Source organism: Mesocricetus auratus, unplaced genomic scaffold, assembly GCF_017639785.1.
Source record: "Mesocricetus auratus isolate SY011 unplaced genomic scaffold, BCM_Maur_2.0 Super-Scaffold_100676, whole genome shotgun sequence".
Classification (NCBI taxonomy): domain Eukaryota; kingdom Metazoa; phylum Chordata; class Mammalia; order Rodentia; family Cricetidae; genus Mesocricetus; species Mesocricetus auratus.
Genome location: NW_024429266.1, coordinates 134,621,313 through 134,644,189, shown reverse-complemented (window position 1 = coordinate 134,644,189; position 22,877 = coordinate 134,621,313). Strand labels below are relative to the sequence as shown.

The 22,877-nt window shown below is 43.3% G+C and overlaps 1 protein-coding gene across 1 annotated transcript in view; it reads left to right on the top strand.

Annotated features, from left to right (window-relative positions):
- Dnah6 (dynein axonemal heavy chain 6) overlaps positions 1–22,877 on the top strand; it is a 186,264-nt gene that overhangs the window by 66,675 nt on the left and 96,712 nt on the right. Inside the window, exons 27-35 of the mRNA XM_005078273.4 lie at positions 792–917; positions 1,007–1,162; positions 1,984–2,145; positions 6,633–6,770; positions 9,896–10,063; positions 13,035–13,183; positions 15,172–15,279; positions 18,785–19,340; positions 20,152–20,274. Of these exons, the coding sequence (XP_005078330.1) occupies positions 792–917; positions 1,007–1,162; positions 1,984–2,145; positions 6,633–6,770; positions 9,896–10,063; positions 13,035–13,183; positions 15,172–15,279; positions 18,785–19,340; positions 20,152–20,274 (1,686 nt within the window). The remainder of the gene's footprint in view (positions 1–791; positions 918–1,006; positions 1,163–1,983; positions 2,146–6,632; positions 6,771–9,895; positions 10,064–13,034; positions 13,184–15,171; positions 15,280–18,784; positions 19,341–20,151; positions 20,275–22,877) is intronic.

Below are 22,877 nucleotides of genomic sequence, written 5' to 3'. Positions count from 1 at the left end.
GCAAGTGTCTTGAGAGTCACAGAAACACCATAGGGAGATTGTCAGTGTGATTCTTTCTCCAGAGTCCCAGAACAGAGGAGTAGATCTCCAGAGAATGTTCCACAACCATCTGCAGACATTACCCTGATCTGTCATGACAGAGAGAAAATCCAGCCCAGAAGTATAAGACCCTCAGAGGCACCATCGACTTGGATAAGGATGTGATAATTTGGGGTAAATAGGGAGCTAAAATATCTGTGTTTATTTAGTCATTGGCCTGGTTAAAATACTCTTTAATTTTCTTTATTATTAGTAGTAGAAAACTACCCCTACAGATGAGAAGCAGCATCACCAGGATGACCTGGAACTCTTTGTAAGCCAGGCTAACCCCAAACTCATAGTCACCTGCTTTTGCCTTTGAGTGCTGGTATTAAAAGTGTGTACCACCATATCTGGTGAATTTCTAGGCAGAGCAGTCTACCCGCAGAGAAGTCATATGTATCAGGGGCTTTCAAGAAGCAAAAGTCCACTCAGGTCTAATTTTACTATTTCAAAACTGTGTGACAGCCATCCAGTTATTGACCCTCTCTGACTATCAGTTTGCTTAAATGCAAAAATGGTGTCAGGATAATCTGTGCTTCATAGAAGCCTTATGGAAATTAAATAAGACATTGTATTGTTTTGTCACCGAATTATAAAGTTTTCTGATTAGATGGGTTCTTTTTAACACATATCTACTTTAAATTTGATAACAAAAATACACATTGCAAACTGATGTTGAAAATTCACTGCGACGATGCTTTCATTTGTAGAGATTAAATGCCCTGGCTGCAATAGTTCGAGGCTCTCTTCCTAAATTACACAGAAACATCATAACGGCATTGATTACCATTGATGTGCACGCAAGAGATATAGTTACTGAGCTAGTTCAAGCCAAGGTAAGTGTTTCACTGATGGAAAGCGGCATGGCAATCTGCGAGCTCCATGTGCGTGTCTAACACGTCCACCATTTCTATCGCTGATGTAGATAGACACAGCCGACTCCTTTGACTGGCAGAGACAACTGCGCTATTACTGGGATCTAGACCTGGATAACTGTGTGGCTCGAATGGCGCTGTCTCAGTACACCTATGGCTACGAGTATTTGGGAGCATGCCCAAGATTGGTCATCACCCCTCTCACAGTATGTTATGAATCACAGGAGTGTCTTTTCAGCAGAATAATGTTGAAAGTACTCATCACTGCTCCCTCTTTACAAAACAAAGACTTGCATCGTTTGATTTTTGTGTCTGGGTCAACGGGTATGTTTTAGTTAGAATTTTTCTGGGGCTAGAGAGATGTTTCATTCTAGAAAGTGCTTGCCATGCAAGCATGAAGGCTTGAGTTCAGATTCCTGGCACCCATATAAGAAGCTGGGCACGGGGACATGTGCTGTAACAACAATTCTGGGGAGATTGAAACAGGAAGATCTCTGCAGATCACTGGCTAAGCAGCCTAACCAGACCAGTGGGAGGCCCTGCCTCAAAAAATAAAGTGGAGAGTGATAGAGGAAGACACTTGGTGTTGACCTGATGTATACACACACACACCCCTACATGAATATCCCACACACGTGTGAGCACACACATACACACACCCCTATGTGAATATCTCACACACATGTGAGCACACAGACACACACACACACCCTACGTGAATATCCCACATACATGTGAGCACCCACATACACACACATACACACATACCCCTATGTGAATAACTCACACACATTTAAGCACACAGACACATACACACCCCTACGTGAATATCCCTCACACATGTGAGCACACACATACACACACCACTACGTGAATATCCCACATACATGTGAGCACACACATCTATGTGAATATCACACACATGCACATGAACATGCACACTTCTATTCAATAAAATGAATTATACCTATGAATTTTTAAATAAAGTCACTTCCTTTCAATAATGACAATTGATTGATTTCTTCAGGACCGTTGCTATCTTTGCCTCATGGGGGCTTTGCAGCTTGACCTGGGAGGTGCACCTGCCGGGCCTGCTGGCACTGGAAAAACAGAGACCACCAAAGACCTAGCAAAAGCTCTCGCCATCCAGTGTGTGGTCTTCAACTGCTCTGACGGTTTGGACTACAAGGTGTAGTTGTAGTTTTTAATCTGAATACAAGTACTAAACTCTTTCATCCCCTTTCTTTGCTTGCAACATGACTTAAAACAAGGAGAGATGGGTGATAGTGAACAGAGAAGAAAATGGTATTAAAATAGGATGAACAGAGCAAGTCAGCATGTGATGGGCTGGGTCATCTGGGTAAGAATCAGAGCAGGCGAGAATTTCTTAAAGATCTATACAGAGCGGGCGGTGAGTGGCTAGAAAGATGTCTCAGCCGTCAAGAGTGCCTGCTGCCCCTTCAGAAAGCCTGAGTTCCATTCCCAGCACCCCATCAGGTGGTTCACAACCATCCAAAACTCTAGCTCCAGGATATCTGACACCCTCCGCTGGCCTCCATGGATACTGCATGACTGCACATACACATACATAGACACACACACATAAATAATAAAATAATCCCTTAAAATCTGTACATAAGTGGAATAGAAAGTCAAATAGGCTAGAACGCCTACAGGAAGGACATAAGAAGAAAATCTAACTTTACAGGAGAAGATGGGCAGTTGAGAGACGTTGATAGTGTTAAGTATAAAGGCTGGTGCATAGCTCACTACTGAAACGCTTGCCTAGTGGATTTGATTTTTCCACACCACCAAAGATACAAACAGCCTTCAAGGAACTGTAATACAATGAGAGGAGGGGAGAATTAGTGGTAAGGTTTTCAGTGCATTTGGTCTTGGGGTTCTTGATATGCTAAAAGAAATTATCAAGGTGGATTGTATCCATTGGTATTTCACAAGTTAGAAATTAAAGATATATATTTTGTATATCTATTAGACTTAAAATACCAGTAGTAATGTTAACATAAACATTCATTTTGTGAAAAATAATTCCACAGGCAAAAAGCTTACTGGCTCTTTATATGTCTTTTTAAATCTTTGGTGGTTGGCAAAATGGATGACAGACAACTAGATTTTCATATTTTCTTTTGTATTTAATCTGCTGATGCTTGTTGATTTGTTTGAATTATCTGAAGAAAATATAGTCTCTGATGGAAGTGTTCTCCGAAAAGAGAGAAACATTTTGATAGTTTTTTTTCAGGTAGTTGAGTGACTTTAGTACAATTGTGAAATGCTTTGACCTCACAGACACCCTGACAGACAGACACTTTGGGGTTTGCAGAGATCCATGTTGGCTTTTAGTTCTTCTGGTAGGTGCCATTGACATCACAAAGATATAAAACTGAACACAATCAGTTCATTAAGATTCTTTTTAGACACTGTCTTCCAACTTTCTACCTTCCATTTCCTGCCACAGTTTACGCCATTTGTACATTATTCAATACTTGTCTCTGTTTTGTCTAGAAATTGAATATAAAATGTCAGTGCCTCATACAACACTCATGCTAAGATTGCTCTTTGCAGGATTTGAGGGCATGTTCGATCCCGAGACAATAATTAACACAACAAAATACACTACCTGCTCTTCAAAGGGGAAAGTTATTTCAAACAATGAATAGTCTCTTTCTTTACGTCCTCTAGGACAGTGTTTTTAAAAACTTTTGTGTGTCTAAATTGCCCAGTTATCTTCAATTAAAATAGATTGATTCTATTTGCCTGTCCAGTTGACCACAGTTCCACAAATCATAAACATCAAAGCGAGTCAATGGTTGCCCACAATGGAGTAAGACAAAGAAAACATGTCATAATTGTTTATGAGAAGAGACATAAGCACTCCATCTAAACCACAAAATGACTGAACATCCCCCTCTCCCAGCTAACCTGGTAACTGCTGCAGTTTCAGCAAAGCTTCAGGCAGCTGTCCTTTGGCCTGCTACCTACATGGGCATTATCACAAAATGCACCGCAGAATCGACCCTGCTCTCTCGTTTGTGTGTACCCTTCCTCAAAGGATAGTCAAATCCTGACATCTGACTACCCGGTTTAGGTTTAGAGATAGAATCTTTACAATATATAAGATAATGCTAAAACTGAATGGTCCTGATCCAGTGACCAATGCCCTTCTAAGAATAAGGAACTACGAGAGTAGTCAAAATAATAGAAGAAAAAATTCTGTGAAAAGTCACACTAAAAGCAGTGATTAGAGTGGTGCGATACAAGCTGGGAAATGGTAGGGGCTGCCTGCAAATACTAAAGTCTGCAGGCAGGAAAGATATTTTGCCTAGGTAACCATGGCTTATCAACACCTCAATTTCTAGTTTCTAGCTTCCAGAGCTGTAACAATATATATTTGATACTTGAAGCCAGCCAGTTTACTTTAATTTGTTGAGCAGGGCCTAGAGAGATGGTTGTTCAGAGTGCTTGCTGCTCTTTTTTTTTTTTTTTTTTTTTTTTTTTTGGTTTTTACGAGACAGGGTTTCTCCGTATTGTTTTGGAGGCTGTCAGTCCAGCCCGGCCTCGAACTCACAGAGATCCGCCTGCCTCTGCCTCCCGAGTGCTGGGATTAAAGGCGTGCGCCACCACTGCCCGGCGTGCTTGCTGCTCTTACAGAAGACCAGGTTTGATTCTTAGCACCCTCCTTGGCCAGCTCACAACCACATGTAAGTCTAGCTCTAGGAGTCCAGAGCTCTCTTCTGGTCTTCACAAGTGCCTACACATAGAGAGACACATATACACATACACACACATAAAAATTAAAAATTTGGGTTTCAGAGATGGCTCAGTGGCTAAGAGTACTGGCTGTTTTACCAGAGGACACAGGTTCAGTTTCCAGAACTTATATGGTAGCTCATAACTGTCTGTAACTCCAGACATCCTCTTCTAGCCTCTGTAGGTGTTAGGCCCACAAATGGTGCAGGCAAAACACCCATGCACATTAAATAAAATAATAAATGTTTAAAATACATAAATTTTAAATATTGCATGTGTATCTATTTATGCACAGTGCAAAGCTCTTCTTCATTGGGCCTTTGATGAAATCTCCTGGGTCAAGCCTAACCCCTATACCAACCCCTGTAATGAGCATTCTTCTTGTCAGCCTGTTCCCAGAGCCGCATCAGTCCCAAATGAACACACAGAATGCTATATTAATCATGAAGCTGTTGGGCATTTGCTAAGGTTACTTATTGGCTAGTTCTGACTTAATTATTAACCCACAACTGCTAATCTGCGTATTTCCACGTGGTCTTCTCTTACCAGAGAAAGGGTCCAGATCTATTACTCTTCTCGAGTCATAGTATCTCCCCAAATAGACCTCCTTTGTCTACAAATGAGATCCTGGCATTTTAATCTGTTAGTGTTGAAATCTCAACAACCCTGTGTCTTTCAAGTAGAAGAGGAGAAGGAAAGGCCAGTAGATGAGGAACCGCAAATTGTCTAGCATGTCCTGATGCTGGGTTTGGAAATTCTTGAAGACCCCATTGATGAGTATTTCTGCCTTTTTCTACCTTGGGCTACACTCTTGTCAGTTATACCATCTATTTCAATGTTTTTCCATCCTCTGTCAGTTTTTTCCCAAAATTTTCTTCCTGCAATTATTTTCCCCGTTACATCAGGGTTTTGTTACACAGGAACAGGTATGAGTGTAGACACACAAACGAAGATACACCCACACCCACACAGAGAGAGAGGGGGGTTGGAGAGAGACATAGGAACCTATGCTTGCTGGAACAGGAGGAAGAATAGTAACTGTGCAGCTCACTTGACCTTGAGACAGAAAATGCATCAGTTCTATTCTTAGAAACATGTATATTATAAAGGAATAGCAACCAAAAAGACTCCAGACTTCAAAGGCATTGCACACTTTAGATAGCACAATTACACTGACCTTCTCATTTACCATTAGGATTCCGCTATAGAATCAATCAACAGGTACTGGAAAGGTAGCTCAGCTAAGGAGGCTGAAAGCTCTTGAAAGCTCCAGGTTCAGTTCCAGGCAGTCATGCTGTGGCTCCCAACAGTAACTTCAGTTCTAAGGGATCCAACGTCCTCATCTGGCTTCAGTGGGCACCACACCCACATGGTGCACATACATATATGCAGACAAGGTTCTCAAACATATAAAACAAAAATGAATCTTTAAAGAAGAAGAAATCAAGACCCACTCCCAGTACAGCAGTGCCTCTGCTTGGGAGTGCCCGTGCACTGCCTGCCACAGTGGGCACTTTGCAAAGACAACAGAAATTCCCACTGGTGAATTTCCCCAAGGCCTCTTTAAAACCCTCGTTTGTCTCTTCTGTGAGTTATACTTTTTGAGAACCTGTATTTGCCATAGATAAGTGGAGGTTATGAATAAAATTCCCCAAGGAGACACGTTACACGTTATCATTTCATTTAAGAGGAAATTCAGATTCAAACCACTTGAAGAGAATCAAAAGTGTATGTCCTCATAGAAATGTGCTTGCTTCCGGTATGTAATGCTTATCGCCATTAGAATAACAATCGCAACAACACTCCAGAAACAGCCCTCTTTTTCTTTAGTGTCTTAGCTCCAAATGGTAAACAATAGAGGAGACCAGCAATGCAGCCTGAAGTTGATCAGTTCTGCTTGCATTTCAGATGATGGGGCGCTTCTTCAGCGGCTTGGCACAGTCAGGGGCCTGGTGCTGCTTTGATGAGTTCAATCGAATTGACATTGAAGTTTTGTCAGTCATTGCCCAGCAACTCATCACCATCAGGAATGCCAAAGCTGCCAAGGTGAGATGTGGGGGTGACTGGCTGTCAATGTCGTTTTCTCAAATTGGTCATTAATTCAGCAAGCAGTGCCTTAGGGAGGACACAGTTTCAGTATAATCAGTAAATGCCATAGTAACATTGCTTACTTGGGTATGCAAAGTCCTGGTCTAAGCAAAATAAAAAAACAAATGCTGTGCTAGTTCCTGAGCATACAGAGACTATGAGAACTGGCACCTGAGCTCAGAAAACCTTTCTTGCCACACCCAAGATACACACGCATACATGCGCATACATATGCACATACATACATATGTATAAAAATACACATAATGTACATAGACACAGACACACGCACAAACATAATGTACACACACACACACACACACACACAGATTTTCTGCCTCACTTTTCTTCTCCTTATTTTGAGATTTACTTACCCGATGTTTCTTTAGTGCCACGTTTTCTGGGCCCCATAAGTTTGTTTGTGGCATCCAGGGTCAACCTAGTGATAGTGGGGAAATAGGAGAGAAAACTGAGAAGCCCAAGGAGTGCATACCTCTTCAGATGAGCTCTTCAGAGCTAACTGAAAGGGGAAATCTGAGGAACAGAGATTCTGAGTGACCCTGCTACATACCCCCATAGGAGCCATTCCTGAGGAAGGGGTTTTGTATTTGGGGGGTGATGGCTGAGAAGGAGGGACCTTCTAGGTTTCGTCACCAAAGAGCAGCACGATTCAGCCTGCACAAACCAGAACCTTCCTCACTCCCTCAAGTGAACCAACCAACTGCCCCAAGTCTCTTAATGCCTCCCTCAGCGTCTTCCAGAAGACACTCAGACTTTCTCAGGCTCCACCAGTAAGGTTCATATTGCAAAGCTGGGGTCTCTGGACTCACCCCAGCACAGGGGCCAATTACTATTGACAGGTACCCTGGTAAAGAGTTATTAAGTCCAATGCGGAATCCCCAGGAGGTCACTCTCCCTAGGCACCGTCCTAATGTCAAAGTGTCATAGGCTCTGTCCCTTTACGGTCAGTCCCCTTCTACAAAGCTGGATTTGCAGCTGGACTTCAAGTCTGCACCTGCACATCCCAATAACTTCTCAGAGTCCTGTGGATGATGACCAATGGGACAAAACATGCAGGAAACAGTTCAAATTTTTAATTAAGAAAAAACCAGAAACGTTAAGGAGATGATTACCGGTGAAAATGATTTTAAAAAGTTAAAAATTATTTCTATGGACATCACAGAACTGAGATACATACCTGAATCCAAGTGGCCCCTGCCTTCTGGCCTGCTTCCCACCTACTCCTGGAAGGTGTGGATTAAATGGAAAGATTTCCAGATAGAATTTGCAAATCATTGCCATCTTGCTGAGTAACCCGCAGAGAGCAAATCCTGAGAGCAAAGGGGGCATGAGTCAGACAGAATGGAGGTGGGTTGGAGCATTCCCAGCTGGAGGGCAGTCGTGTATTCGGAGTGGGCTACACCCCCTAGAACCAAGAAGAAACTGAAATGTAAGTGTAATCTTGAGCAATGCAAGTATCCACCACTCTGCAGCCGCCAAATCACCCACCATTTCCCAGGCAATGACACAGGGCTCAGATCCACCCTGGTCTACCCCTGTAGTCTCTGGCCTAATACAGCCCGGTCATTCACTGTCCCATCTCGGAACCTTGGCTTCTGTTCTGTCTTGTCTCTTTACCTTCAGCCCAGAATCTAAACTGTCACTAGCTGGTATTGAACTGCATCTGCTGAGAACCTCCCATCCACACATAAACTTCTCAGATTCTGGCTCTTGTCTCTCCAGTGTTAACTCTCACTCATATTCCAGTCTGTAGTTTGCCCAAACTCTCCATTGTCCCCTCTACTCCATCTCTCTCGTCTTCTTTGCTTCCCACAAGCCATGAGACAAAAGAGAGGTTCTCCAACTTAGAGTAGAAGACTCTTAGTGCTCGGAGTCCAGTGTACTCGTTACCTTCCTTGCTGTCACAGAAAATACTTGACAAGGAGCAACTTTAGGAATGAGGGGGTTATTTTGGCTTACATTTTGAGGTTATACAGTCCATTACGGTGGGGAAGGGATGAGGTAAAGGCTTAAAGGCTAAGACTTAGTGACCAAGGCATAGGAGTAGGAGTGTGGGTTAACTGGCCAGTCAGGAAATAGAGAGCAGACAAGAAGTAGGCCAGACTACATAACCTCAAGGCCTCCTTCTAGCCACCCACCCCCTCCAATGAGGTGCTGCCACCTCAAAGTTCCACCACCTTCGGAAAGAGCACCACTAGTTGGGAAGTGAATATTCAAACATAAGAGTCTGCGGGGGACAGTCCACAGTGCCAGACCTACCTATGCTCCCCTCTGAACTTTGTCACCCTTTAGCAGAGTGGGTTTCTGTTCATTCCCTGAATGTGCAGTGTTCTTTCTTGCTCCTGCTCCTCCCGCCTGAAAAGCTGCCCAGTTATCAACCTAAAATGCCTCTCCTCATGCTTCAGGTCTCCTCCAGGAGCCAGTCTGTTCCCAGTATGGATTTTGTAGGTGCATGCTCACGCGCGCGCATGCGCACACGCACACACACACACACACACACACACACACCAACCCATTGTTGTATCGACCACATGGGGTGGTCACAGCATCCAGGTCTGACTGCACATACCAGGGCTCACACATGAGCACCCTTCAACGCCGTGTCAGCCTGGCTCACACAGGGCCTCGACTTGCAGCAGGTGTTCAATAATCATCTAGTGTTATAGGAAAGTGAAGGAGTAGTGCTGTGCAAAGAGGCCACACCACTCAAAAACTAAAACTAGTCTCTTCCTGGGTGGCTGCCTGAAAATAGGAGTGGAGAGGGCTCGTCCACCAGCCACAAAGTGGAAGGTAAACTGGAGTCCCTGCAGATTTTGAGACCGGAAGCTTTTAGGACTAGGTCAGGAAGCAGCACACAGCTTGGGCAAGGCAAGGCAGGGAGGCAGAGAGCAGTGAACACTGAACCCGGGAGAGACGGGAAGCAGACAGACCAAGAGAAAGCTTCCACCATCCCACCAAGGATTTGGTGGGTTCTGTTTGGCCGATCCTTAAGTGAGTTCCTAACTTAAGAATTTACACACGCCCAGAGAAGGACTCATTTATTATACCTTGACTTTGAACAGCTCTCCAGATTCATGTTTGAGGGACGGGAAATCAAGCTCGTTATGACCTGTGCAGCTTTCATCACCATGAACCCTGGCTACGCCGGCAGAACGGAACTGCCAGACAACCTGAAAGCCCTGTTCAGACCGTTTGCTATGATGGTTCCCAATTACGCGCTGATTGCAGAGGTGAGCTACAGCAAGGTTTTAAGCATGGTTTGTCTTATTTGCCATCTAATTCAAGACGGAGACTCCTATTATTTCCTAGTTTCTTTTTTGTTACTGTGATAAAATGCCTTGACCAAAATCAACTTAGGAGAAAAAAGGTCTTATTTTGGTTCTTAATTCCAGATGACAGCCCATCAAAGTAGACAGGGAGAAAAGGGGGCAGGAGCTTACAGCAGTTAGTCACGTCTACAGCCAAGAACAGAGAGGAATGAGTGCATGCTTGCTCACTTACAGAGAGGAATGAGTGCATGCTTGCTCACTTACAAAGAGGAATGAGTGCATGCTTGCTCACTTACAGAGAGGAATGAGTGCATGCTTGCTCACTTACAGAGAGGAATGAATGTTCACTTACAGAGAGGAATGAGTGCATGCTTGCTCACTTACAGAGAGGAATGAATGCATGCTTGCTCACTTACAAAGAGGAATGAATGCTCACTTACAGAGAGGATTGAATGCATGCTTGCTCACTTACAGAGAGGATTGAATGCATGCTTGCTCACTTACAGAGAGGAATGAATGCTCACTTACAGAGAGGATTGAATGCATGCTTGCTCACTTACAGAGAGGAATGAATGCTCACTTACAGAGAGGAATGAATGCATGCTTGCTCACTTACAGAGAGGATTGAATGCATGCTTGCTCACTTACAGAGAGGAATGAATGCTCACTTACAGAGAGGATTGAATGCATGCTTGCTCACTTACAGAGAGGAATGAATGCTCACTTACAGAGAGGAATGAATGCATGCTTGCTCACTTACAGAGAGGATTGAATGCATGCTTGCTCACTTACAGAGAGGAATGAATGCTCACTTACAGAGAGGAATGAGTTCATGCTTGCTCACTTACAGAGAGGAATGAATGCATGCTTGCTCACTTACAGAGAGGAATGAGTGCATGCTTGCTCACTTACAGAGAGGAATGAATGCATGCTTGCTCACTTATAGAGAGGAATGAATGCATGCTTGCTCACTTACAGAGAGGAATGAATGCATGCTTGCTCACTTGTACTCAGCTCTCTTACACACTTACACAATGCAGGACCCAAGCCCAGGGAGTGGTGCTGCCCACAATCGGCACGTCTTGCCCCTCAACAATCCCTCATTAACTCTCTTCCCAGGTCATTCTATGTGACGAGCTGACAATTCAGACTCAGCATCTCACTTTCTAAGCACCCAAGCAATGACTGTTTATTATTACTCACCCGGTGTATAAATTCCAGCACACAGTGAATGCCTCATCTGTATACTTGTTTGGTTTTCAGTCCTAAGGCTAACATCCAGAGTTCCCGCCGAATGGTTTATAGAATATAGCAGACTCCTAAAAATGGGTGGATCAGTGTATATAATTAACCCATTTACTCAGTGTGCATATAATTAACCCCTTTGTTCAGTGCATATAATTAACCCTTTTACTGGGGTTTAATCAGTTCATCACTAGGAGTTAGGGTGTCGGGATTTGTTCTAAAACGACAGCATTATCCTCATTTCTCTTTGGATATAAATTTGATTAGAGTCGAGATGTATTGCAGCCCAGTCTGGTGCCTTGTGCCTGTACATAAGCATTACTGTGAGTTCAAAACCAGCTTGGGTAATATAGAGAGACTTTATCTCAAAAAAAAAAGACAAAATTAGGGAGAAGTAAAGTTGAGTCAAAGCTGAATTAATCACTTCAATATTAATAATCACTTGATTATGAAGAAGGGAGTTCATTTGTAGTCTGTAACGGTTTAAGTTAAAAAAAACAGTAACATTAATAAGTTATTTGTGACTGCTTATTGTTCCTACATCTATCGAGGCATCCTTTTATTTGAACGTTTTTGTTCTTTCATCCTAAGATTCCATGTGTATAAGTCTACACGTGTTTCTCAGAGCACTTTTCATGAGGTGTGTTTTATGCACAACAAAGTACACACCACTCACACGGATATGAGCAAACACTTGCACAGAGATTCATCTGTCTGGCGCCAAGATCAAAACACAAGTCTTCTTTTCAGGACTCCAAAAGCTCCCTAGAGCTCCGTGCTGCATTTCTTATCGATGGACACTTCCCCTTTTAGGATGGAGTTTCTCGGAAAGCACTGGTTACTCCTGCAGCTAATACAGTCCTTTGAATTATTGAAGAATCTTCTACCTGAAGTAAAAGGAATTGATTAAGACGAGACCAGACCAACCCTAGGGGAATTTCAGCTTGAGTTGGCATAATGCTTGAAGTGTCCCGGGGTGTCCTGTGCCTCCTGCCTACACGGCGGTGCCGAGGGAGGTTCAGACAAGCAGTGCTTTGGTCCCACTTCTGTCTGTGACCTGTTCAGCATGTGCCCACATCTCCACTCTGCCTCCAGTCCCGAACTGGAGGAATTTCAAAGTCCAGTTTTCTGGGCACGCTTCCTGTTGTAGTCACAGATGGATACCGGGGGTTTCTCATCAGCAAACGCTTTTCATTGTGACAAATATCCTCACTTCATAATAAGAGCACTAGAGACTCCAGTAGGAAAGTGAGACAGTTTACTTTCTGACCTGGCAAAGCTGGGCAGCAGGCTAGAATGGCGGGCACAAGGACTGAACCCCTACCACAAGCAGAATCACTACTCATATCCCTGGACAGCACTCTGCCTGCCTGTCACTCTCCCTGGGGCACAGAAACCCTTCTCATTAAGTCCTTTACTTTTCTCGGTGCCATTACAAAGTGTCTGACAAAAATAGCTGAAGGAAGGAAGACTTGTTTTGGCTCACAGATTGAGGATACAGCAGGGATAACATCGGTGCAGGATTGTTAGGCAGCTGGTCACATTACTACCATGCTCTTTAATTGTTGTCTCCTCACCAAGCAATATAAAGGGTGTGAAGTCTAGGGCAGATGTCAAGCACATCCATATCAGACTAATATGTTAAAGGCAAGACCATGTAAGCACTGCATTCTATTTTCTCTCCTAGGTAATTCTGTATTCTGAAGGATTCGAATCCAGTAAAATACTAGCGAGAAAGATGACGCAGATGTACAAGCTCTGCAGTGAGCAGCTATCCCAGCAGGATCACTATGACTTCGGCATGAGAGCCGTCAAGTCTGTGCTGGTCATGGCTGGGTAAGAAACCCAAAGGGAGCTAGCACAGTCATTAAAGTTCTGGCCATACCAATGAGTTCCGACGTCAGAAGCCATGTAAGAAAGCAAGCATGATGCTGCATGCTTGAAATCCCAGTACTGAGGAGGCAGAGACAGGCAAATACCTGGGGCTCACTAGGCAGCAGTGTTCTGGAATCGGGAAGCTTTGGATCAGTGAGAGACCTTGCCTCAAAAAAATAAAGTGGGTGGTTCCTGAGTAATGATACCCTAAGTCATCCTCTGGTCCCCAAGTACATGTGGTTACAGAAACTCAGACACACAGACACACACACACACACACACACACACCAGAGGGGGCAGACAAGAATGAAACTCTAACCATGTAATCAAAGTTAAGTAAGTGACTCACAGAGGCTTTGAGAGCAATGTCTGATGGATAGTAAGTGACTAATAAACATGGCTGCAGCTGCTGTGAGAAGTCCTTCTTTGTCACTCCTGTGACCCAGTGATCTTCGTTGTGAGTGCAACTGCACTTTAACTAACTTCATTTCTCCAGAACTCCTCAAGTACATTGGGTTTATAGAACAAAGTCCATTACTGCAGATGGAGAGATGAGTCAGTGTGGTTAAGAACATTTGCTGTTCCAGAGAATTGAGCTCCCAACAGTCATATCAGATGGCACACAATCTCCTGTAACCCCAGTTCTAAAGGGTCCTACACCCTCTTCTGACCACCGTGGACCCTGCCCTCATTAACACATACCTGCAATATGCAGTATGCATCCAATTAAAAATAAAATAAAACCTATCTTTCAAAATGCCTCAGTAACTGTCAGGCTGACCAGTCGTCAGGCTGACCAGTCGTCAAGGATTCAGTCTGATGTGCACACCCCAGAACCCCATGTTGCCTAAAACTACCCCAAGGGTTAAAAGGAGCTTAGTTGTCAGTCTTCTCAGAGAAGGTTCAAGACTAAGGTGCATCCTAGTCACTAGCAAAGGAGACTCTTGGTTCAGGCTTCAACTTTCCCCTTTATAACTACTTCAAGGTAGCACATCCTCAGTCCCTAACTTGCCCAGGGCCTAAGAGGAAATCTATCCTCTTTCTAGCTCTTGCTCTTGGAGAGCAGGACTCACTGAGCCCAGTTCAGTGAATCCAGGCCCCCTGGCTCCTGAAGCTTGGCACAAATCCTGCTGCCGCCTCCACTCTCTGCCCCTTATCTTAGTCTACCAGATTCAGTACATGTCCTCCTGGGTAACCCATCCAGATCTTTCTCCACTCAGAGAACACAACTGCATCCCCACAGGTAAGACTGACAGATGTGCAGTCATCCATACGACGTGGTGAGGGCAACAACAGGGCTCTGCCTGATGTTTGCTGCAGAGACAGACAGACTAGCCTGTAGTGGCTTTCTAGGGATGAGGCTAACTGGACTGCTTTGGAAGGGAGAGTAAGAGCAGACAAGCAATTGGAGAGATGGCTCAGCAGTTAAAAGCACTTTCTGCTCTCCCAGAGGACCTGCTGGTTTTGACTCTCAGACTCTCAGCACCCACGTTGGGTAGCTCACTACTGAGTGTAACTCCAGCTCTAAGAGATCTAACAATCCTCTTCTGGCCTCTGTGTGTGCAACACACACACACACATACACACACGCACACACACACACAAAAGAAATATTTTTAAAGGAGCAGGCAAAAGAGAGAGGCAGGGCATTCCAGACAGAGGGAACAGAAAGTAACAGAGATGTGAGCCATTGTGATACATTCACAGGCCTCTAAATCCAGACTGCACAGAGTCTAGATTGGTAGAGGAGGATACTTGAGAAAATGACCCTGTCACTCTCCTCTAGGCTTCATAGCCAATGAAGGACTCGTCTCTGTGCCTTGATAGAGGTGAATCAACACACATGGGAAGACAAGTCTCTATCTGGAATCTTAGTGGTGTCTGATCTAGAACATTCCATTCTGTCTCACATTCTTTCAATGTAATCTTAATGGCTCTCTTGGATTTAGATCTCTAAAAAGAGAGAACCCAGACCTAAGTGAAGATGTGGTCCTGATCAGAGCTCTGCGAGACTCCAACCTGCCGAAATTCCTAACAGACGATGCTCTCCTGTTCAGGTAAGTTCCCAGGGCTCCTGAGGGTAGAGGGAAAGGATACTGCTCCTGGGGTTTTCTGTCTCTTTAAAGCCAATACATTTCTAGTCTCTTCTGGAGGTATGTGCATTCCTTTAAGAAACACAGCCACAGGTGACATCGCTGATCTGTGAGCCCACCACTTGGGAGGGGCCAGGAAGATCAGGAGTTGAAAGCTAGCCTGGGCTACATGAGACCTTATCTCAAAAAACCAAGAGTCAGGAAAAGGAAATAAGGCTGGGGAGGGGTGGCTGGCACACTCCTTTAATCCCAGCACTCAGGAGGCAGAGGCTGGCAGATCTCTGTGAGTTTGAGGCCAGCCTGATCTACAGAGTGAGTTCCAGAACAGCCAGGGCTGTTATACTATTCTAATCACCTTTTGTTTTTCAAAATATTGGTCACCAAATTGTATCATTTTACAAATTGTCAAATTCCTGGCCTTGGAGAAATGTCTAGTCTGAAAACCAAGGCAGGCTTCGAATTTAACATGAATGCAACTGCTTTAATAATTTCTTTTTTAATTCACTCATTGTGTTTCTCCAAGTTATATGTGTACATATTTTAAAACATAAAATAGCACATAAATTAGTCTTACAGAAAGGAACACTTCTTGCCTTTAACCAAATACCACTCTCCAAAGGTCATAATTTTCAGTTCTTCTGTTTATTTTGCTTTTCCCTTCATGCTTAGTACTATGATTGTGCCATTTCCTAGTTTGTAGGTTTGGAAAGTTATGTGACTAAGGCAAATGGGAACACACATCCCATCTTTTCCTTTCTACCCATCCTCTCTGCATAGTTATACTGCAACACCACTTTCCAGACTATATTATAACTATATCTTAGTTAGTATTATTGCTGGGACAAAACACTGTGACTAAACAGCAAGTTGGGGAAGAAAGAGTTTATTTGGCTTATACTTTCACATCACTGTAAATCATCAAAGGAAGTCAGGACAGGAACTCAAACAGTGCAGAGACCTGGAGGCAAGAGCTGAGCACAGGACATGGAGGGGTGCTGCTTACTGGTTTGCTTCCCCCAGCTTGTTCAGACTGTTTTTTTCTAGAACTCAGTACCACCAACCCAGGGATTGAACCACCCACAATAGGTGCCCCCCCACTAATTAAGAAAATGCCTTACTGGGGGATCTCATAGAGGCATTTTCTTAATTGAGTTATCTCCTTTCAGATAACTCCAGCTTGTATGTCAAGTTGACACAAGACCAGTCAGCACACTGTATGTATGTTAACTGAGCTGTGTTTGTCTTGGTGTTGATATTTGAATATTATTTTCCATGCATATATCTTTGCCAAGTTATCATCTTTCTGTTAGGGAGATTCCTTGAGGCAGACTTTCTGTGCCATAGACTGTCTGTGTGATATCTTCCTCACTGGCTTTCCACCTTTGTTTTTGAGGCAGAGTTTCTCACTGAACCTGAAGCTCGTTGATTTGTCTAGGCTGGTCAGCCAATGAACTTCAGGAATCTGTCTGTCTCTGCCAGCTTACTCCTTTCTGGTGCTGGGTTACAGTTGTGCTACATAGGTCTTTTACATTGGTCCCAGGGATCCAAATTCAGACACTTTACTCACTGAGCCATCTCCGCAGTCCTACAAATATTTCATTTTAATGGATTCCATCACATTGACTACGGAGAGGTTTTGTTCTTCTATAGTTATATAAATGGTTGTAGGAAAAATACCAGTTCCCCTCAAATGCAAAGAGTGGTCAAAACCAGAAGACTGTTTTCATATGCAGGTCTTCAATTATCTGTGTCCTCAAGTGTCATTTCCCATGTCTGCTAGCATTTTGTTATTCTTAGGTGATGTTCCCATTATGTTCTTTTACTTATGTTTATACAAACTCAAAGCCTTGACCTGATAAAAACAAAGGAGCTATCTTTTTAAGTCATTCTTTTATGAAGAGGAGAGGCTTGAGGCAGACTCTCACTATGTAGCCCAGGCTGCCCTTGAACTTATGATCCTCCTGCCACAGCTTCCTGAGTTCTGGGATTGCAGGTATGGGCTGTCATTCATTCATCAAGCGTATGTATGAAGTCTTCTATCCCACTGAAGTTTGCTTTTTGTCTATTTGGTTTTACTTTTTACCTTACCAGCTTCAGTAAAGAGGTCAGTAAAGACCTCTTTCTGAAGTGTGCAAAATTCACCCCTTTTACCCCATTGGGTACTTTTGCCACACTATGCCTTCACTTTGAAAAATAAAAATATAATTTTTATTATAACTTTAAACATTTCTTCTTTGTAATTTGAACAGTGTTTTATATATGGACATTTTCATTCAAATCCATTTTGTACGTTGAGCACATCACACTGTGGTCTTCCGCCCTCCCTATTCCCCCTTTCTATTCGTCTTCTTTGTTTCTCTAAACAGCTTACTTAAGTTTTCATGGCACACATACATATATATCCATCTCAAATATATTTGTGTATCTATTATGTGGTGACATCTAAACCTCCATCTTCCCACAGGAATGTCTCTTCTCAACTGTTTCTCAGAATTTTCACAGCTCTTCCCTTCCTTCCTTTAACTAGTATAATTTTCTGCTTCATTTGCAAGATTTTGTCTTCTGAAGCTTTCAGTCAGTGTGTTTTGATCCCATTCACCCCATCCCCAACTCCCAGATTACCTCCCTCATCCTACACACCTAACTTTATGTCTTTTTTAAAAAGAACTAAGTCCAATTTGTGTTGCCCATATACTCTGGGGGTGTGGCCTTTCACTGCAGTGTGGACCATGTGGAAATTAGTAAAGGGCCATGGTGTGGGGGTCTTTCAAGGGAGGGCAGAAAGGACACAGTGGTATAAAGGGTTAATTAGAACAATGGATGGGGATGGATGAATGCTAATCAGAACAATGGATGGGGATGGATGAATGCTAATCAGAACGATGGATGGGGATGGATGAATGGGGGTAGGATGGAGAGAGCAGGGTAAAGGAGGAGGTATGTGGAGGGTTAGCTAACACTAGAGACCTTTAGAAAAGGTCACACGGAAGCCTACTACTCTAGAAGCTTCCAATACACCTGTATAAAAAGAGTTTAAATGGAGTTACCTTATAACTGGCAGCCAAAGCCCCAACAAATTTTCTATTTTAGTTTCCATCGTATTTTTCTCGATATCCATATATAGTCATAAGCATATATAATACTTTAAGGACACATTGAAATGAAAATTTCAAGTCTATTGATAAATTCATCAGCTAGGTGTTTGGAACTGTGCTACCATGCACTGTGGGCAATACAGAAATGAGTCCTATTGTTCATCCTGAAGGAAGTCGTGTTGTGTAGAAAAAAACACCAGCCTGCGGAACAGGAAATGAGATCCCACAAGAGTTCAGAAGAAGGATGGATCCTGGCACAGCCCAGGACAGACCTGTAGTGTGGATGGTCAAAAGGCCATTCTGTTACTTATGGCAAGTATGGGAAAACAGGAATGCCAGGTGACTCCTAACTAATGTCATTTCTGTTTTGTCAGTGGGATTATATCTGATCTTTTTCCTGGAGTCCAAATCCCAGAACACGACTATGGTATTTTGCAGTCAACAATTGTGGATGTCATGATTGGACAAGACCTTCAGCCTGAATTATGTATGGTCAAAAAGGTGATACAGTTGTATGAAACTATGCTGGTAAGGCACGGTGTTATGTTAGTAGGACCAACAGGAGGTGGCAAAACCACAGTTTATCAAGTATTAGCAGAAACTTTAGGGAATCTGGAAAAACTCAACACAGGCAACCCTTTTTATCAGCCTGTAAAAACCTTTGTTCTTAATCCAAAATCGATCACTATGGGTGAGTTATATGGGGAAGTCAATAATGTAACCTTGGAATGGAAGGATGGTTTGATGGCACTCAGTGTCCGAGCAGCTGTGAATGATACTTCAGAAGATCATAAATGGATAATAAGTGATGGACCAGTGGATGCTCTCTGGATTGAAAATATGAATACAGTGTTGGATGACAACAAGATGCTGTGTCTGGCTAACAGTGAAAGGATTAAACTCACACCTCAAATCCACATGCTTTTTGAGGTAAATGTATACCTTACTTGGAAGTGAAATATTCAATGAATTGACCACCACCATCAAAAACAACTTACTTTACAGTGGTGGTGTTTTATTTACTTGCTGGGTACTTATTATCTTTTGTAATAGATTGACAACACCTGTCAGATGTTCCCATTTCTCTATAAAATAGAAGTAGGATTAATTCTAGTTCCACTCAATCTTTTTTTGGAGACAGATACGAATGTGGCTTACCTCATTTTAATTTCTAGGTAACAATAATATTAGGCATTCTGTGAAAAAAAATTATTCCACTGTGCCAGGAATGGACATTATCTTCTCTGCCCCTTTGTGAGGGACTTTGAGAAAGATGAGAGTCAAACACAGCTACAAAAATTCACAGGAAATGCCAAATGTACCCCCTCCATCCCTCAAGTACTGAAGCCTATCTGCCGTATGCCTGTCCATGGCTAGAATGGCAAAAGTAAATAGAGTGAAAGGGGGAAAGACCATTCCTATTTTGTATGCAGGTGTGGTAGGGCACACCCATAATCGCAGCAGCTGGAAAGCAGAGGCAGGTAGATCTCTATGAGTTTCAGACCAGACAAATCAGCACTATGGAGGTGGGGAGAGAGAGAGGTAGGGGGATGATTGATAATGTGGTCTACCTTAAACCTTCACCTAACTCTCCTGTTCCCTTTCAAACTGCATACTGCTCTTTTACTCTTTCTACATAATCCCTTTCTGTGTTAGCTTATACTTTAAAAATGTGACTCGTGACTACTGAAGTTGAAAAGATATGGAAGCAATCTATTCATTGTTTCCTGTCCAACTTTAGGTACAAGATCTCAAGGTGGCCTCCCCTGCTACCGTCAGCCGATGTGGAATGGTGTTCGTGGATCCGGACGAACTCAAGTGGATGCCTTACGTAAAAACATGGATGAGCAGAATATCTAAAAAAGTAAGTGCAGCCAGATGTCCTCCCAAGTCTCTCTGTACGGGTTGGGGCTTGTACCACCCAGCAATACACAAATGTGAATCACTCTAGTGGTGTGTGTGATTAGAGGAATTCCATCATCTTAGCTTGTCTCTCTCCCAACAAACCCCTGGTCCTTCAAGAACTAATACACACCCCATAAGCCTATTCTACTCCACCTCACCTGCCAGCTGCCTGTCACTCTGCCTCCAGCCCTCTCCACCCAGCCTCTCTGCAAACTGGTTCCTCTTAAGGACCAACACAAGGTGCTGCCTCAGTCTCACGGTGCCTCCTCCTTCCCCCCCCCAAAAAAAGAACAAGCTGAGACAGTGAACAAGACTTTGCAAACAGCCTGGTGGATGAGCAAAGGAAATCACAATAAGGAATATTTAAATTCAGACGCTGGTTGGGTTTTAGGGTTTGGGAGCCTTGAACTCCTCTGGAAGCAAAAAGGAAAGAAAAACCTGTTTACCTCCTGCCCTGATCACAGGTGTGGTACGCATTGTCACCTCAGAGGTACAAGGTGTAAGATACGTTATTTCTGACATCTTACAGTGATGTGGTAGGCTTGTTATAATCAGTGCACCAATACCAGTGTATTGTTTTTAACTGGAGTGCGTGTCTTACAGCAGGGTTCACGCTGCACTGTGCTGTGCATAGGGATTTTAAACACATACATTCACGTATTCACCATTACAGCGCTTCACGTCCACGCCCTGAAACTCCTCAGTGCTCTTCCTAGCCATGCTTCCATCTCTCGGCATAGCACTCAGTGATCTTTTACTGCCCCTGTGACTCCCTCCACCTTTCTCAGAAGCAAGACAGTCAGGATCATAGCATACAATGTTTTGGAACCAACTGTTTTCTTTTATCTTAGCAATGTGCATTTAAGGTACCTCACTCATGTCTTTCTTGGTTTGATATTTCGTTTCTGTTTAACATTGAGTGATAATATTTCATTGTACAGACATACCACAGCTCATTTATTCATTTGCTTCTTAAAAGACATTTTGGATGCCTGGAGTTTGAGCAATTATCAATAACATTGCTAAAGACACTAGTATGCACATTTTTTCCTTGAAATGTTGATTAGTTTGGATAAATACATACAAGCAGAGTTTCTAGAGCAGATCCATATAGTTGGCTTTGTAAGAAATCTACAAATTGACTCCTCCAGTAGATGTGACATTTAGTATTCACACCAAGAGGGATGGAGAGTTCCTGTTGCTCAAGTACTTTCCATCCTTTGACATGTTTGGTGCTTTGGGTTTTATACAGCTCAGTGGGCATGCACAACAGGATCTTATTTTAATTTGCAGATACTCAAACATGTCTTTATGTGCTGATTTCTATCTATATGTCATCTTTGTTAAAGTATGAATTAGGGAATAGCTTTGCCCACTACTTAACTGAGATTGGCTGTCTTTTATTGTTTATCAAGTGTAGGCCTATGCAACCTTAAGAGTGGGAGAGGGAAAAATCTTTGTATATTTGTTTGTTCGTTTGTTTGGAGATATTTTTTATTATTCTTCTCTCATACAGTACATCCCAATTGTAGTTCCTCCACCTCCCCTCTCCTCCAGATTCACTTCTCTTCTGTTTCCCTTCATAAAAGAGCAGGTCCCCCAAGGATATCAACCAAAAATGGCACAAGTTACAATAAGACTAGGCACAAATCCTCATCATATCAAGACTGAATGAGGCAACCCAGTAGGAGTCCAAAGAGCAGGCCAAAGAGTCAGACCCCCTCCAACTCCCATTGTTAGGAGTTCCACAAGAACACCAAGCTGCACAACCATAGCATATATGCAGAGGGCTTGGCCCAGATTCATGCAAACTCCGTGATTGTCCCTTCAGTCTCTGTGAGTCCCTATGAACCCTGCTAGTTGATTCTGTGGGCTGTGTTCTCATATCCTCAACCCCTCTGGCTCCTACAATCCTTCCTCACCCTCTTCCCTGGGTTGCCCAAGCACTGTGGGTCTCAGCATCTCCTCCCATCAGTTGCTGAATAAAACCTCTCTAATAATGATCGAGCGAGGCACTGATCTATGAGTATAGCAGAATATCATTTCATTGACTTTTTTCTTAGCCAGGTCTCTGGGCTATCCAGACTTGGTTCCTGACCATCCAGGCAGTGTCAGGCATGGGCTCCCTCTGATGGCATGAGCCTCAAGTTAAAATACTCATTGGTTGGCCACTCCCACAAGTTCTTTGCCATTACTCCCGAATTACTCCAGGACAAATTGTAGGTCAAAGGTTTTGTGGCTGGGTTGTTGTTCCAGGTGAACTACTACGAGCCGTGCCTGCTTAAAGAAGATTTCTTTCTGGTGTGGCTTTGTGCCCCCATTACTAGAAATCCTGACTAGGGTCACTCTTTTAGATTCCAGGAAGTTTCCATTGTACTAGAGTTCTACATCATCCCCTCAGTGCCCCCCATTTCCTGTTCTCTCTCTCTCCAACTCTTCCCACCACTTGATCCCTCCTGTTCCCATTCCCAGACACCCCCAGGCTACCCACAAAATCTATTCTATTTCTCCTTTCCAGGGAGATCCATGTGTTCCTCCCACCTTTGAACCCTTTTTGTTACT